Here is a 17,830-nt window from a genome sequence, read left to right on the forward strand (position 1 = left end):
TCCTAATTAACCTCAACCATATTAATCCAGAGTTCTCTGGTCCTAACTTAACCTATACTTTATTGATAAATTAAACAGCCTCCAGAACATTCTGATTCAAGATAAAACAACTGCTTAACATTTAACTAAAAGTTTAAATCGATAAATTAAACAGCCTCCAGAACATTCTGGTCCAAGATAAAACAACTGCTTAGCATTTAACTAAAAGTTTAAATCTCAGTTTATTATATTGTTTTATCATTCTACATTTATATTTCTCCAGAACATTTCGGTCCTTGCTAAACTAACCTCATAACTTAGCATAATATCAATTTATTATTCTGCTTATATTATCTCTCTCTAGAACGTTCTGGTCCTTTATACATATCTTGAGTATATAAAATCTAATTTAAAGTTTCAGGAATAATTTTAAAAAAGGTCACAATTCAAACCCCACCCATCCCCCCCCCTCCCCGCCCCCCCCCCCCCCCCCCCCCCCCCCCCCCCCCCCCCCCCCTTTTCTTGTGACGTTTATTGCCACTTCAATTGGCATTAGAGCACGGTCTCCAAAGAAGTAAAAGCATTTAACACGTGCTAGAGGAAAAGATTCAGGAAGAAGCAATGTCTTACATACCAGAATGTCTTTCATGCACAAAACCACCGTTGTTCAATGGAAAGAATTATTACTTTTGGAAAGGAAAGATGGAATTATTTCTAAAGTCTCAAGACGTAGATATGTGGAAAGTTATCACTGAAGGTAACTTTGTACCACAAACCACTAACGCAGCCACATCAGTAGTGACTATTAAACCTGAGGCATCATGTACTGACGCAGATTAAAAGATGGTACTCTTAAACCCTAAAACTCAACTCTTTTTACAATGTTCATTAACCATGGAAGAAAGTGAAAGAATTTATGAATGCACTACGGCAAAAGAAATTTGGGATACGTTAAAAAATTCATCATGAAGGAACTAGCCATGTTAAAGAAACAAGGATAGATATTGGCATACGAAAATTCGAAATTTTTGAAATGAGTGAAGAAGAAAACATTGATGAAATGTATTCACGATTCACTTCTATAGTGAATGAGTTAAGGTCATTGGGAAAAATATATTCCCCTCATGACAGAATCAGAAAAATATTAAGATGTCTCCCAAACACGTGGAGACCTATGGTTACAACAATCACTCAAGCCAACGATCTAAATTCCTTGGCTTTAGAAAATCTCATTGGAACACTTAGAGCTCATGAAGTTCTACTCCAAGAAGATAAACCGGTGAAAAAGGGAAAAATGATTGCTCTCAAAGCATCTCAAACCACTCAAGACAATCCAGATGAAACACCTGCACAAACCGAAGTAAATAAAGAAATAGAAGAAGAAATTGTTCAAGAAGAGGCAGAGACTGAACTAGCACTCATCACAAAGAAGATTCAAAGAATGATGAGAAGAAGAGATCAGATAAAAAGATACTTCCCAAACAAAAGAGACAACTCGAAAAAGGAAGTTGATAAAAGCCAAGTAACCTGCTATGGATGCAACAAGCAAGGTCACTACAAAAATGAATGTCCACAAAACAAAAAGAAGACTCCATACAAAAGATATGCATTAATGACATGGGACGATCTTGACGAACCACAAGTAGAAGAAGGAGAGGAAGAAAATATATGTCTAATGGAAAACTCAGATAATGAAGAGGTAATTCTTTTTGACAAACCTTCTTTAAATAAAGAACTAGAAAACACAACAGATAATCTTTTATCTGACTCAAATTTTTTAACTAATAAATTCTATTCTCTATAAAAGGAAGTTAAAGACTCTAAAGAAGAAAAAGAGAAACTTCAAACTCTGAACAATGATCAGAAGAAAATTATTCAAAGTTTGAAAGACTCATATTTTCAAGCAGCTGAAAAATTAAAAGATTTTAGCAAAAATCCCCTTTGAAATCAAAAGATGAAAATATTTTATTTAAAAATTAGATAAAAAATTTAAGAAATGACCTCACTACTTTTATAAGATCAACTGAAACTTTTCAAAGAATTATAGGATCTCAAATAGAAATAGGTAATAATACTGGATTTTGATAGCTCTAAACATCAAATCTACGAAAACACTCTTATACCTATACACACACACAGGTTTAGTGAACCAGGATAGCTCTCCTGTGTTACTTTGTCTGTCTCTTTTACTTGTACACACTATACACACACACACACACATTATCACAAAGCTTTAATATTCACCTCCAGAACATTCTGGTCCTAATTAATCTCAACCATATTAATGCAGAGTTCTCTGGTCCTAACTTAACATATACTTTATTGATAAATTAAACTGCCTCCAGAACATTCTGGTCCAAGATAAAACAACTGCTTAACATTTAACTAAAAGTTTAATTCTCAGTTTATTATATTGTTTTATCATTCTACATTTATATTTCTCCAGAACATTCTGGTCCTTGCTAAACTAACCTCATAACTTAGCATAATATCAATTTATTATTCTGCTTATATTATCTCTCTCTAGAACGTTCTGGTCCTTTATACTTAAATTAATTATTTATCTGTTTAACTAATATTGACCAAGATTCTTCTTGAGTATATAAAATCTAATTTAAAGTTTCAGGAATAATTTTAAAAAGGGTCACAATTCAAACCCCCCTTTCTTGTGATGTTTATTGCTACTTCAACTAGTTCTTTATTCACTTGTCTTGAATTACTTTTATTAACAGATACTCCCTCCGTCCCATAATATAAGCAAAAAAAACTCATTTTTTTTGTCCCACAATATAAGCAAAACAGACAAACTTTTATCCTACTTAATCTTCTTTTTTTAAAAAATCTATTTTCCAAGAAAAACTTTTGTTAATTCTCATAAAATTAAATGCAAATTACATTTAATTTTCTATCTCTTTCATTTTTTTCATAACCAATAGCCAATAAAAATTGGTTTTACATCTTCCTATAAAACCTTTTTCAAAGAAAACACAAAAAATTATACTCCAAATTCTTATGTTTTAGTTTTCTTAATAAGTGTGAATTTTTTTTTTTTTTTTTGCTTATAATTTGGGACGGAGGGAATAGTAAGCAAAGTTGTAACATCCTAGACGACTTTAAGCATTGCCAACTGATCAACAAACCAACATGAGTCTTTTCAGCGTGTTTTGTCCTCACTCGCACGCTTACCGGGAAACTTCCCAATAGGTCACCAATCCAAAGACTACTCTAAGTCAAGCACACTTAACTGTAGAGTTCTTATGGAATGGGCTACCAAAAGAAAATGCATCTTGTTGATATAGGTAGTACCAAACAATTCTTATAAGCCTTCCTTCAACTATGTAGTCCTATACCTACACGGCCTCATGATCCCTCTCATTCCGATGTGATTCGGTTTGTCTAGAAGCTGTCGGGAGCTGCTCATTGTCATGCCTTGTGCACCGGCGACCATTCCCCGCCCTCGTCAGCCTTGGGTGTTACAAAAGTGGTTCACGCATGATTGTCTGGCGTGTGCTCCCTCGATTTGCTAAAAACTCCCCTTAAATTTATAGTTTTTAATTATAAGTTTAGTAAATTGCCTAATAGAAAACAACAATCATTATAGAGACCATAACTTACTACTTTATTGCTTGAACCCTTTGGTGCATTTGTCATCAGAAAACCTAAAAAAATATAAGAAAATCTATTAGAATATTTTTTTTATGGCTTAATTGCACTTTTGGCCCTCTAACTAATTAAAATACAAAATAGCCCCCTATGTATTGGATCTTTGGCCCCCAAGGCCAATTTTGACTTGGTCTTCGCTGACGTGACACCTACATCACTTAATTTTTTTAATTAAAAAAAATAAAATAAAAATAATTTTTATATTATTAAATATTTTTTATTTTTTTAATTCAAAAATGTTATTGTGTGTTCTAAACATGATGTTGAATTATTGAAGACGTGAACTATATATATAATATGTAGATATGATGTTAATTAATGATACTCCCTCCGTCCCTTAATAAGTGACACAGTTGACCCAATTACGCATACCAATGCGTAATTTTGAATTTAAATATCTTGAATAATATATTGGAAAAGATTATGAAAATTTGATATTTTGAAAATATTCATCGAGACGAATCTAACGACATCTTATATGATATTATTTATCTTTGTATATTAGTAGAAAAATATGGTCAAAGTAAGTTAGGTCAAAATTGCACATTTTCAAACAGGTCATTTATTACGGGACGGAGGGAGTAAGATTTTAACATTGTAATATGATAAGGTATGATGATAGTATAAATGTTATATAACGATGATGAACGATGTAATAAATGATGCTTAGGAAAGACTTGAATGTAAAGTAGCGAATAATTTTTTTAATTAAAAAATATAAAAAAATTAAAAATTATTTTTTAATTACAAAAATAAAAATATTATTTTTTAAATAATTAAAAAAAAAAATTACACGTGGCGTCCACGTGTGCGTTTACCGAGTCAAAATTGGTCTTGGGGGCCAAAACTGCCAAAGATCCAATACATATGGGGCTTTTTTGTATTTTATTTAGGAGAAATGATATTTGTACAACATTTAGTGACAACTTTTACACAACTTTCTTTTTCATACTCACATTATATTCTTACTCTCTCTTCCTGTTTCTCTCTCCATTGTTTTTGACCAATGAGAAGAGAGAAGAAGAAGGTTGTACCAAATGGTTGTTCAAATATCATTGCTCTTTATTTAGTTAGGGGGGCCAAAATCGCAACTTTTGAAAAGATAGGGGCCAAAAGTGCAATTAAGTTTTTTTTTTTTTTTTTTTTTTTTTTTTATATATAAAACATATATCGAATCAAATATAATAATAAAATTAAATCATTTTTCTTTCTGCATGGATAGCTTGATTGGCGAGTTAATGGACGTTGAAGGAGAATTAAAAATGAGGTCTAATATTCGATCTCTGAGACCAACATTTTCACCCTCCTTTCTGTTTTTCTGTTTTTTTTTTGGTAAAAAAAAAAAAACTTTCTAATAGTTTACTACAATTAACATTTGTTTATGAAAAAAAAAAAAGTTTTTCCTTATAAATATTTTTCGAGAAATATCAAAATTCTTTGAATAAAAAGCATTCATGCTTCAATCAGTGCATCATAGTAATACGTTACCTTATAAAGTTCAATGACGGATTGGATTTTGGAGTAACGTTTTCTTCGACATTAAAGTGTAAATTGTGATATTATTATAATTGTTTCACAAGGTCCAGGTTTGATTTTTCAATTTCCACCAGTAGAGTTATTTTTTATTTATTTATTATTATTATTTTTTTCGGTACATATTTTTATTTTTTTTACAAATATCTTACGTAAAATGTTAACGAGTATCCTAGGACACTCTTTAAGCATCTAAAATGATAAAATTTTACGAAAATTTATGCATTTATTGCATTGGAAATTGAAGTCTTTGCTTTTTTTAAATAGTTTCTTCATTTGAAATATTTACTCATATCTTATTAACATGTTAGTCAAAGAAAAAAGTTCTAATAAAACAAGAATATATTTTTTGACTGACATTAGTTAAAAAAATAGAAAAAAAATTATTAGAATTATTTCTTCTTCTTCTTTAATTAATGTCTTAAAAGCACGCCTTATCATTTGCCTTAGATAATGCATTTCCATTTCTTATTTAAATAAGAACCTTTTAATAAAACTGTAGCTTTTCTTTGTCAAAAAAAAAAAAAAAAACTGTAGCTTTTCGATAGGTATGTCATTGGTTATTTTTACAGTCTTCCTGGGCATTATAGCTGTTGCTGCTATTGAGCTTCCTGATCAAAATCACAAGGTGTGTCACTCTATGAACTCATTAGTTTAACTGTGATTATACTTTTTAATCTCTTAATTACCACTTGACTAACATGCATTATAATCTTTGAATGTATTTAAATCATAAACACATTTTGATTCTCTAATGTGTTTTGTTAGTCAACCAGTCCATAAAATTACAAACAAACGAGAGATTTGAAGATGTATTTGTAATTTGGATTCACTAACTATAACGGCCATTGGTTGTTACTTAAACTACAATTTTGTTTTTCAAACCGGAATATATAGAAAAATGTTATTTGAACAATCATTTTTTTATAACTTATAAAACAACTAAAGATATGCAAGGCGATGTGATTTTTTAATAATTTTTTGTTTGCTTTGGTTTTTATGTCTATACCCAAATTATCTTATATATTTTTAGTTGTTACAAAAGTTGTTCCAAAATAGTTTTTCAAATAACAGGTCTCAATATACAGAGTCGGTTTTAATTTTAATATTTGGTCCATTTTTTCAGCTCTTGGGAAAATGCTCGTCTAGTGGAGACTGTTTAACAGGTCTATTTTGTAGCTCTTGCCATGTAGAGTTTCATGCGTCAAGATGTGTGAGATCATCAACAACAAATCCATTCAAGCTTTTGGTATTAACATCTCAACATACTCCATATGCAACCAAGGATATGCATGTTATGATGATTTTATTTTATTTTATTTTTAAATTAAATTACTAACTGTTGTGAAAGTGATTTAAAATTGAAGAAATTGGAATTCTGGAAGAAGAAAATTGATGGCCGATTTTCAGGGCACGGTGGCCGAATTTGCACTCTGTTTTTTTGGCCTTTGGTTCGACATTTATCAGTGGCCGAATGCTGCAATTCGGTGGCCGATTTTGAGATCAGGAAATAAAACAGAAACGTATTTTCGGGCCTAGATTTATTCCAGTTTTATTGAGGATTCTTTTACTATAAATATAGGCTTTGTATCATAGCAAACCTTGAGATAGAGGGGGCTGAAACAAGTGTTTAGAAAGGCAACAACAAAACTAGGGTTTGTATAGAGTTTGTCTCTTGGAAACAAACACTAGGGTTTGAGGGTTGATTCACCTTGGGAAACACTATTAGGATTGAGTCTCTTGGTTACGGGAAGAGATTGAGACTTTGGATAGAATTAGTGAAACGAATGGTTGCTCTCTCCCACAGACTAGGTCAATTTGGACCGAACTGGGTAAACAAATTCTTTTGTGTTCTCTCTTTCTTTTCTCTCGCTGTTTTCTACTTTTGGCTTGTGTTTATAATTGTTCCATACACTTTGTTTTGGCTGCTTGATTTATCACTTGCTCCACAAATCAAGTTTGTTATTGATGTGTTTTCTCATTGAATCCACAACAATTGTCGCCTATTGTGGGGCAAGGGTCAGAGGATAATCAAATACCATGGGTTCGAAGTGGGATATTGAGAAGTTTATCGGAGATAACGATTTTGGGTTATGGAAGGTAAAGATGGAAGCGGTGTTAATACAACAAAAGTGTGAGAAAGCTTTGAAGGGTGAAGGTGCGTTACCGGTCACCATGTCACAAGCAGAGAAGACCGAGATGGTGGACAAGGCCAAGAGTGCCATTGTTTTGTGCCTCGGGGATAAAGATTTGAGAGATGTAGCGAAGGAACCAACTCAGCATCGATGTAGTCAAAGTTCGAATATTTGTATATGACAAAGTCTTTGGCTCATCGGCAATTCCTAAAGCAACAACTTTACTCATTCAAGATGGCAGAGTCAAAGGCCATCATGGAGCAACTTGTGGAGTTCAAAACAATCCTTGATGACTTGGAGAACATTGAGGATGCAGGTGCTCTGATGGTGTGGTGTTGTTTGGAGGATGAAGAAGGTGATGTGTCTCACCTTGGGAGTGATTCCTAGTGGAGCGGTGGTCGTCTGGAGAGACGTTAAACACTCAACATCATCTTGGAGAGGTGGTGGTAAGAATACTCATGATCAGTCTGGAGAGGCGAAGACAACAATACTCATGATCTACCTGTTGAGGTGGAGTTTCAAGGTTGAAGACATAGCGGGATGTACACATTTGCTAGTTGAGAGGTTGGAAGCTCAGCTTGAGGTGGAGTTGAAGACCAGTAATGTTGCGACTATGGAGGACCTTGGGTGCTATGCTCTAGTGGTGAGCAAGAGATTTCTTCATGAAGACGGAAGACATTCCGGAGGTTGAAGAATGTATAGCACGGCTTGCGGGATTACCCTAAAAAAAGGTCAAGGGTGATTGGATGCAAGGAAACCTTCAAGGAAGCGGGAGATGTCCTGTGTTGAAGATGTTATGGTGAATGCTTGTGGAACTACCTAAAACTTCTAGTGTAGTTGGACTGCAAGGACTCTTCGAGAAGGCGGAAGACATTTTGATGGCTGAAGAGGTTAAAGTGAATGCTTGTGGAACTACCTAAAATTCCTGGTGTAGTTGGACTGCAAGGACCTTCGAGAAGGCGGAAGTCATTCCGATGGCTGAAGGGGTTAAGGTGTGTACTTTTGGAACTACCTAAAAATACTTGAGTAGTTTGGGCACAAGGATCTTCAAAAGGGCGGAAGCATTCCGTTGGTTGAAAAGGCTAGGGTATAAACTTGTGGAGCTACTTGGTGTAGTGGGAAGCAAGGGAAAGAGCAGCAAGATGTTGATGTTAAATTGGCACCATCACTAATTTAGAGTCAAGGTGGAGATTGTTGTGAAAGTGACTCAAAATTGAAGAAATTGGAATTCTGGAAGCAGAAAATCGGTGGCCCGGGCTCGGTGGCCGAATTTGCAGTTTGTTTTTTTTGGCCTTTGGTTCGACATTTATCGGTGGCCGATTTTGACAGTAGGGAATAAAACAGAAATGTATTTTCGGGTCTAGATTTGTTCCAGTTTTATTGAGGATTCTTTTACTATAAATATAGGCTTTGTATCAGAGCAAACCTTGAGACAGAGGGGGCTGAAACAAGGGTTTAGGAAAGCAACAACAAAACTAGGGTTTGTATAGAGTTTGTCTCTTGGCAACAAACACTAGGGTTTGAGGGTTGATTCACCTTGGGAAACACTATTATGATTGAGTCTCTTGGTTCCGGGAAGAGATTGGGACTTTGGGTAGAATTAGGCGGAGGGCTGCTCTCTCCCCCAGACTTGGTTTGAGGGCTGATTCTTTTAACCCATTGATATCTTTTTTGTAAAGTTACTTATCATTATAGAGAAACGGAGGGTAAACAAATTCTCTTTCTTTTCTCTCGTTGTTTTTTACTTTTGGCTTGTGTTTATAATTGTTCCATACACTTTGTTTTGGTTGCTTGATTATCATTTGCTTCACACATCAAGTTTGTTATTGGTCATCGAATCCACAACACTAACAATAAACAAGTTTCATTTTCACAGAATACATCTTTGCCGTTCAACAAATATGCATATTTGACGACCCATAATTCATTTGCAAATAAAAAAAGGACAATAATCCCTGATGCTACTCCTCTAGTAACCTTCCCAAATCAAGAAGACACTATCTCAGCAATTATATGTAAGAAAGATATTACTTAGGCTCATTCATTATTTTAAATCTTGAACTTTGATTAACTTGAATGCACACCAAATTCTAATGCCTCAATATGCAGAATGGAGTTCGAGCCCTTATGTTAGATACTTATGACTACAAAGGAGATATATGATTGTGCCATTCATTTAAAGGAAAATGCCACAAGTTTACTGCATTTGTAAGTGATTCTTAAAAGCTTTTATCTAATAAGAAAATTTTACATGCTTGTAGGACTGATGATGAAAATTATTGAGGGATCTTGATTTTTTGGTATACAAAAATCAAATCAAATATTTGCTGCAGTCATGCAATCTGGACTGTCGAATCTAGATTAGACAAATCACCTTTTTGAGTTTAGTAAATTTGGAACCTGAACCGTCTAATCTTGATTCGATGGTCCATATCAGCAACTATGTGATTGCACGAATGCATATAACCTAAATCCATAAGTAATATTCTGTGGTTATCGTAACTTTAGAGACAAACTCAGAGTTTTCGTTTTGTGGTTAGATGTTAAAACTAAGATTTTCTTGTTATTTTTCTCAAGTTTTCTTCTTCTTTCAAACAGGAACCTGCCATAAATGCTTTAAAGGAAGTGGAAAACTTTCTAACAGCAAATCCATCAGAAATTGTAACACTAATATTAGAAGACTATGTTGAAACACCAAATGGATTAACCAATATATTCAAAGCTTCTGGATTGATGAAATACTGGTTTCCTATCTCAAGCATGCCCAAAGATGGCCAGGATTGGCCTTTAGTAAAAGACATGGTTGCTAAAAATCATAGACTCATCGTCTTTGGCTCTCAGAAGAACAAGGAACAAAGTGAAGGAATAGCTTATCAGTGGAACTATATGGTTGAAAATCAATGTAAGCAACATTTGAATATCTAGCGCTATATTTCTTTTGTCGAGAATACTTTCTAATATTGCATTAATGTTATGTTTATATATGAATGCAGATGGGAAGAATGGAATGGTTCATGGAAAATGCCCTAACCGTGTAGATTCATCTGCACTCAATGATAGAAGCAAATCTTTGGTTTTAGTAAATCACTTTAGAACAATTCCAATCCAACAAGCTACATGTAAAGATAATTCAAAACACCTAATAAATATGCTTTCTACTTGTTATAGCCGCAGCTGGTAATCGCTGGGCAAATTTTGTTGCAGTTGATTATTACAAGGTAAAATCTTCTACTTTGTTTTATTGTAGGTTGGCCGACATTTTATATATCTTGACATCCAATGTCATTTGAAATTTGATGCAGAGAAGTGACGGTGGAGGGTCATTTCAAGCTGTAGATATGTTAAATGGGAAATTAATGTGTGGATGTGATGATGTGCATGCTTGTATGGTAAGTTTATTATATTTTTTGCCAGTTTCTACGCATGGCCCTAGTTCACAGATGTGGGTTCCTAGCTGATGGAAAATCACACAAGTGGCTGGACTGTCCGCTAAAGATCACAAGGCTTGAATTTTGATTTTGGTAAATTGGGTCTAAAACAAAAGTTAGAGACGTCTGTTAATTTGACAATGCAAATCATGAATTGCGTGATTGCGTAAATGCTGGGAATCCACATTCAAGTCCCTGCTTCACATGCATTAGTTATTTATGAGATATCAGTTAAGTTGTTTAAAACTTCATCATGCTAACTAACTAATCTACATATAACCACTAGGATTTATTTGAATCCAGACAATCTTGAATATAAATGATGGATATTTGTTTTTTGAAAAGAAAATCATAGATACTTTTTAACGTTAAAATCGTAGTTGAATGTTATCAGAAAGATCCTTATCAATCAATTTTCATATATTTGACTAAATATTTTGATGTGAAAAGAGTTGAGATTTCAAGATCTGCATTCATCAAATTTATATTTTCATGTAGATCATATAACTGTTTGAAGTGATTTTATACTTGAATTTTGTGCAGCATGGAACATCATGCACAAGAGGAAGCAGATAATTTTTTTTTTGAAAAGGGAGATTCCGACACAAACATGAAGGATGAAGCAACTAATAGGCAATTTTGGTACTGAATTTTGGACTATCTGTTCAAATCTGTATGAGAAGCTCAAAAATAAATCAAATAAAATTTAGTAGATAAATATATGTGCCTGGTTTAGCTTCTACCAGATTTATGCATGTTTCAATGCCACTTCCCCGTGGAAAAACACAAAAGCTAGAAATAGCAGCTTGTATGAAAACTTGCAGCTAGTGCAATCGTAACGCAAAAACAAACATAAGCTATATCTCGTTTGAAAAGAAATACAGAAGGAAATATTGGTGCTGCAATCATACATGGATTGCCATCTGTATTTTTCATGTAATAACTTAATATTAGACACAACATGATGGTTGAAAAACTTTATGTTTCTTCATTTGATTTGAACTAGCATTAAGATTGATCTCTGATTGTGTTTTGGTTGGGAGTTATGAGAGTAAGGGAGAGGCATGCTTTCTGAGGAAAGGGGATGGAGGGAAACGAGGAGACTCCGTCACTTTGTTTACGAGAGTGACTTTGGAGGAGAGGTAAAGAGAAGAATTTTTTACATTCACAGAACCAATCAAGAATAAATTGGGGAAGAAAACATGAGAACAACGCCCGCAGGACTGCAATTAGACCATAAACAACACATAGGAAAAGCGTAGCAACTAAAGGATTACCTTCCCAAAACAAGGCTTTCGTCCACTGAGTTTGACCATTCATACCATTCCAAAGCTACTGCTATGAAGGTCTCTAGTGACCTTGTGTATGAAACGCTAACTGTGAAACTACCGCCGCCTAAAACAAAAGAAAGAAAGAGAAGGAGAATGTGAGTTGGAATAAAGAATTGTGAAGAATAAGTGAGTAATTTATAGGAAAAATGCAAACATATAGACTGTAATGATGCATTTCATGATCCATTTTCTCCATTAAACTGGGAAATTCATTTACCCATTACCGCATCTAAATACTTCCTGTTAATCGAGTCATACACCTTTTCGAAATCAACCTTCAATAACAGTAACTCTTTATCATTTTTCTTGCATTATCAACCACCTCATCTGCTATTAGAACACGGACTGAGCCTCGGATATGATGCTTCGAATTCACCAGCCGCAACCGATTAGCCAACTCTTTAGCCAAACTTTTATACATACAACCAACCTGGGAAATCCGTCTAAAATCGTTCAGCCGATGTGGACTCTGCACCTTTGGAATTAAAACAATTAAAGTACAGTTCAAACCTCTTGACAGTTTACTATTTCTATCAAATTTTATTAGCATCACATCACTTTTAAGCTTTACCCATAAATCCTTTATAAATCCATAATTAATACCATCTAGAGTCGGACTTTGTACACTATCACAATCTCGCACAGTCTGTCTGACCTCCTCTTCACCCAACTTACTCATTTGATTTCCTCTTCAAAGCACCAGACCCACTCGATGGAAAACATCCCCAACCGCCGCATTCCACAGTCAGTGACGATTAATGACTTCCTCGACGAAATACTAATTCACATTCTCTCTTTTCTCCCTATCAAATACGTTTTCAGAACCAGTATTATTTCCAAGAGGTGGGTTCCATTATGTTATTCACTCTCTGATATCCGCTTTGACAATGATATGGCGTGAACAATACTGATTTAGTCTTCTTATACTAGGCCTGTTGTTCGATTGAGGTTGTTTTTACAATCTGCATATATCTTCTTACTGTGTTGTGCAATTCGGAAAGATTCTTCACAATGAAGAAATCAATTCATATTATAAAGGACTTCCCGTGTTTTGAAACTTAACTGAACTTCAACTACATTGGTATCATAAAGGCATTCATGACTGAGGTGAGGTGGTGAAAATGCTCCAGAAATGTCGAAAACTTGAAGCTCTTCAAATTGTAAAGGTTTGTTTGTCACATCAAAGGATAGTGATTGACTTTTACTTGTCCTCATTTCTTTTGAAGTATTTTTACAAATCCTCTTTTGTTTCGGATTGACAAGGGGGGAATTCAACAACTAGAGAGAATTGGAAATATCATGTTTCTGAATGCGTTTTGTCTCGTCTCACAACATGTAAAGTTTATGGTTATGAAGCTTTTGAAGCTGATTTTCAATTCGTAACATATATTTTTCAATCTGCCATGGTAAAAACTCAAATCCATTGCAGAAACGCCAATTTTTAGTAGATTTGTCCTCCTGTCCCAGGATCTCTCTTGCATGTAAGGTGTCATTTATATGAATGTTTCTATTCCTAATTGAATACCTGGTGTTTTTGTTTGTTTTTATATACGCTACCACTAGATTTGATGGTTTGAACAATATAAGCTTTGTCTCCTTGTGCAAATCAAAGTTTCGCCAATTCTAGGTGCACTTGATATTAATGCAATGCACATTTCGCTTATCATTTTCTGTAATTAAAATTCTTTAGTAGAACATATTGTGGCTGATATGTACGTCTTTACTTCATACATTTATGACATTTAATATTACATTTATTTGGCAAAGAGCAACTGCGTGGTTGATTGCAGTCTACCTTCCTTTTCACAAATCCCTCATTTTGAACATCAAATGCTCGATCGATTATGTGACTTGACCTTTGACTCGTTCGCATTTCATATTACTCTTGTGCTTAAATTTGCTGTCATCTTAGTTCAACCTAGATCTGGAGTCTGGACTTCCCTCTCATAGATAGATGCATTTAGTCTGGACTTCCCTGCTGGAAGTGTTTTGGAAAGATAGCTTACTAAAAATTAATAACTACCATCTTTTCGTAAAAGAGAAAGTACTTTTTTATACGATATCATATAAAATTGAAATACGAAGCAAAACAGTTCGAATAGATAGTGCTTTGAAATTGGCTTTCACGCTTTCGATATATCATATGAAGTTTAAGCATATTAAAAACAGTGGTTATTTATTGGTATGTATTGCTGTTTTACTTCTGAGTTTCCAACACAAGCTGAGAGAACCACCACAGGGAACATGGCTACAAATGCAATGTAATGAAATGAAATAACCTTCCTCTGAAATGAACATAGTCCATCAAAGAAAAATTTAATACAAACTAAAAGATTTCACATCTTGATTACAACTTTCACACAATTAGGTTGCTTCATTATCTCAAATGCTTTGTTTATATCTGCCAATGGTACCTCATGGGTGAACAGTTCTTGAAGAGGGAATTCCTATAAAATATAAAATTGTGAAATATTAAATTTAAAGAAAAAACATGCACACAACACAAAAGTTTAGTTTCTTGATGATTATTACCTCATTCTGACATTTGTCAGCTATGATGGGAAGGTCCGATGCGGTTTTCAGTCCTCCGAAAACAGAACCTTTCAATGTTCTACCAAATAGAATGGCAATAAGATCAAATGGTACAATATTTTCAACTCCTGAACCAATAGCTATTGTTTTACCTGTTCCCTGTATGTATAGAAAAATATTTATGAACAACAAGGACGGGGAAGAACATCAACCGTGTTAGAGAAATGCATTCTCTCTAGTTATAGTTAAATGTTATTCCAGACATACTATACAACGTAAAAATCGAAGATGTTGTTATCAAGCGAACAAACCAATATCATAAGATGAAGCATAACATATCACACAAATTAACCATGTGATCAAGATTTATTCGACTCAATTAACGAAACAATTGAATTATTTAATGAAGTTGAACTTACTAATTTCGTGGCTTCAACGGATACATTAAGTAAAGAAGGAACTCCAGTGCACTCGAAGGAATAATCGACACCCATTCCACCACTTAGTTCTTTAACCAAATCAGAAGCAGACTTATATGAACCACTTGGATTTATAAAGTGGGTCATTCCGAAAGCTTCTCCTTTTTCTCTCTTCATCTCATTTTTATCAACCCCAATTATTTTACTTGCTCCCATCATTTTGGCTCCACCTATGACCTGCACCACAAGGTCTCACTCTCGTCATATAATCAAAAAAATTAATCGAAGAAAAAACTAAAACAAAAAACGTAGTTTTAAATTGCAATCCACAACCATAATTACAGGTCTCTACGATGCAGTATCGCAAACACAGTTTCACTACATCTTCCCGCGCTTTAATGTAATATAAAGGTTAATATATAAAGATTAGAAGAATTACAATTGCGATCACAATCACAATTTAAAACTACGATAGAGTTTTGTTCAAATACCCCTAAGCCAACAGCTCCAAGACCAAACACAGCAACACTTGAACCACTTTTAACCTTGGCTTCCTTCCAAGCAGCACCATAACCAGTTGAAAACCCACATGAGATGAAACTTGCATAAGCTAGATTAATGGTTGGATCGACTTTGAGAAGGTAGTTGACATCAACAACGACATACTCCGACCATGTAGCACAACTCAAAACATGATATAGTCTTTGGCCTCGAACGGACAATCTTGAAGTGTTATCGGGCATTAGACCGGTGAATCTCACAGGGTATGTAAGACAAAGATTGGTTTTTCTTGAAACACAATTCACACATTCTTGACACTCCCCTACATATGTTGGAATTATAATATCACCTTCTTTCATATTTGTCACTTCATCACCAACACTCTCTATAACACTGTTTTAATACAATATATATACATGAAATCAATATATAATATATAAGGAAAACTAGTTTCAACAAAAAAAAAGATTTCACTCTATTGATTAATTATATTTTTGGTTTTTTACCCAACTCCTTCATGCCCAAGTGCTAGGGGGAATTTATTCTGCAAATTAATATTTTTAGAAATCAATTAGCAAATGTCAAATCAAAATGATAATAATAATAATAAAATCTACAAATTGTATTAAAAGAAAACCAATAGGATTAAAAAAAGTGTAATTAACAAACATGTGGAAATCCTTGAGTGCTTGAGAAATCTGTGTGGCAGAGACTAGCACAAAGCATCTTAACTCGAACTTCTTTTGACTTTGGTGGATCTACTTGTATATCTTCTATTGTCACTGCTTTTCCTAGCCCCCAACATATTGCAGCTACAATTTCCAAAGAATCATATCATATATTTACACATGTGTGAGTGAAAGCATGTAATAAAAATTACATTAAATAAAAAACATGGTGATACCTTTGCATGTAATAATTTGTGATGTGCTCGACATATTGAAGATGAAATGAGAAAATATTCTGGTTATTGGGAGCAAAGAAAATACAAGTAGTGATATTCCTTAAAAAATACAAGTAATGATACTATTAAAATAATAATAACATAGGTATATAAAATTCAGTCAACATTACAAATATTAAAATAAAAAAGATTCATTGAATACAAACGCCTGCAATCATTTTTCCTTTAATATGATGTGAGAACACATTGATGGAGGTTTGTATGAAATATTTTTATAATCTACAAATGAAATTATTTCATTAATAGCTACTAAAAAAACAGATACAATCCATTTAAAAAAAACTAATATATACAAAGTTACGAAATGACCAATTAATGAAATTTCCAAGGGGAAAAACTGGATTATTATCATATTTTTATAAGGAAAAAAAAAACTATTTCATGTTGGTACCAAAGTAATAAATTATATTTTTTACATAGTTAAAATAAGATATGAAAAAAAGAAATATTAAACACACAATATTTATTTTTATAAGAAAAAAAAAAACTATTTTATGTTGGTACCAAAGTAATAAATTATTTTCACATATAGTTAAAATAAGATATGAGAAAAAGAAATATTAAACACAATATTTATTTAGAAACTCTTCAACAGATAACAGAAAAAACCATAGAGTAAGAGTAGAAGAAATTTCACTTAGTGGAACAAATTATTTCATTTGTGCATGTACTGAAGGAGCTTCCAACAATACATTCTGGCGAGCATCTTGATAACTGAGCACTTTCTTCATCATTCTTGAATGATTATCCGGAAACTTGCTGGGATTCATTTCACAAGGAGTCGATCCTCATGGATATGATTTCAATCAGAAAGTCTGAAAATTCAACCTCCAACTTCATCAACCCTGAATCGCAAGAGGAAGAATCCGGCCACGACGAGGCCTCGTCAAGGAACACCGCATTGTCTGTGTTGTAAAAGTGACTCAAAATTGAAGTCTGAAGCTGTCAAAATCGGAGTACGATTGGCACTTCCCATTCGTAAAGAATCGAAGCAGAATCGGAGCACAATTTGGCAAAATCGGAGTACGATTTCGCGCATATAGAGGGCCATCTTGATTTTGTTCCAATCTATGAGGCATGCTTTTATTGTAAATATAGAGGGCGCTGAAACAAGGGTTTAGAAGGCAACACAAAAACTAGAGTTTATATAAAGTTTGCTCTTGGCAACAAACACTAGGGTTGAGGTTGATTCACCTTGGGAAACACTATTAGGATTGAGTCTCTTGGTTTGGAGATTGGGACTTTAAGTAGAATTAGGTGGGAGACTTATTCTTGTAACCCGATATCTCTTTTGTAAAGTTACTCATCATTATAGTAGAACGGAAGGCTGCTCTCTCCTCCATAC

The 17,830-nt window shown here is 33.8% G+C and overlaps 1 protein-coding gene and 1 pseudogene across 1 annotated transcript; one reads left to right on the forward strand and one right to left on the reverse strand.

Annotated features, from left to right (window-relative positions):
• Window positions 1-1,153: 1,153 nt before the first annotated feature.
• On the forward strand, window positions 1,154-11,314 carry LOC11433131 (PI-PLC X domain-containing protein At5g67130-like; annotated as a pseudogene).
• Window positions 11,315-14,226: 2,912 nt separating this feature from the next.
• On the reverse strand, window positions 14,227-16,552 carry LOC11432074 (8-hydroxygeraniol oxidoreductase). The gene is made up of 7 exons (XM_003614121.4): window positions 16,426-16,552; window positions 16,191-16,333; window positions 16,028-16,065; window positions 15,512-15,914; window positions 15,021-15,257; window positions 14,602-14,760; window positions 14,227-14,516 (listed from the first exon to the last, which is right to left on the reverse strand). Exons 1-7 carry the CDS (start codon window positions 16,457-16,459, stop codon window positions 14,406-14,408), a joined length of 1,125 nt encoding a protein of 374 aa, XP_003614169.1. The 5' UTR covers window positions 16,460-16,552; the 3' UTR covers window positions 14,227-14,405.
• Between the last annotated feature and the right edge of the window lie 1,278 nt (window positions 16,553-17,830).

This window comes from Medicago truncatula, chromosome 5, assembly GCF_003473485.1.
Source record: "Medicago truncatula cultivar Jemalong A17 chromosome 5, MtrunA17r5.0-ANR, whole genome shotgun sequence".
In the NCBI taxonomy this organism is placed as follows: Eukaryota; Viridiplantae; Streptophyta; class Magnoliopsida; order Fabales; family Fabaceae; genus Medicago; species Medicago truncatula.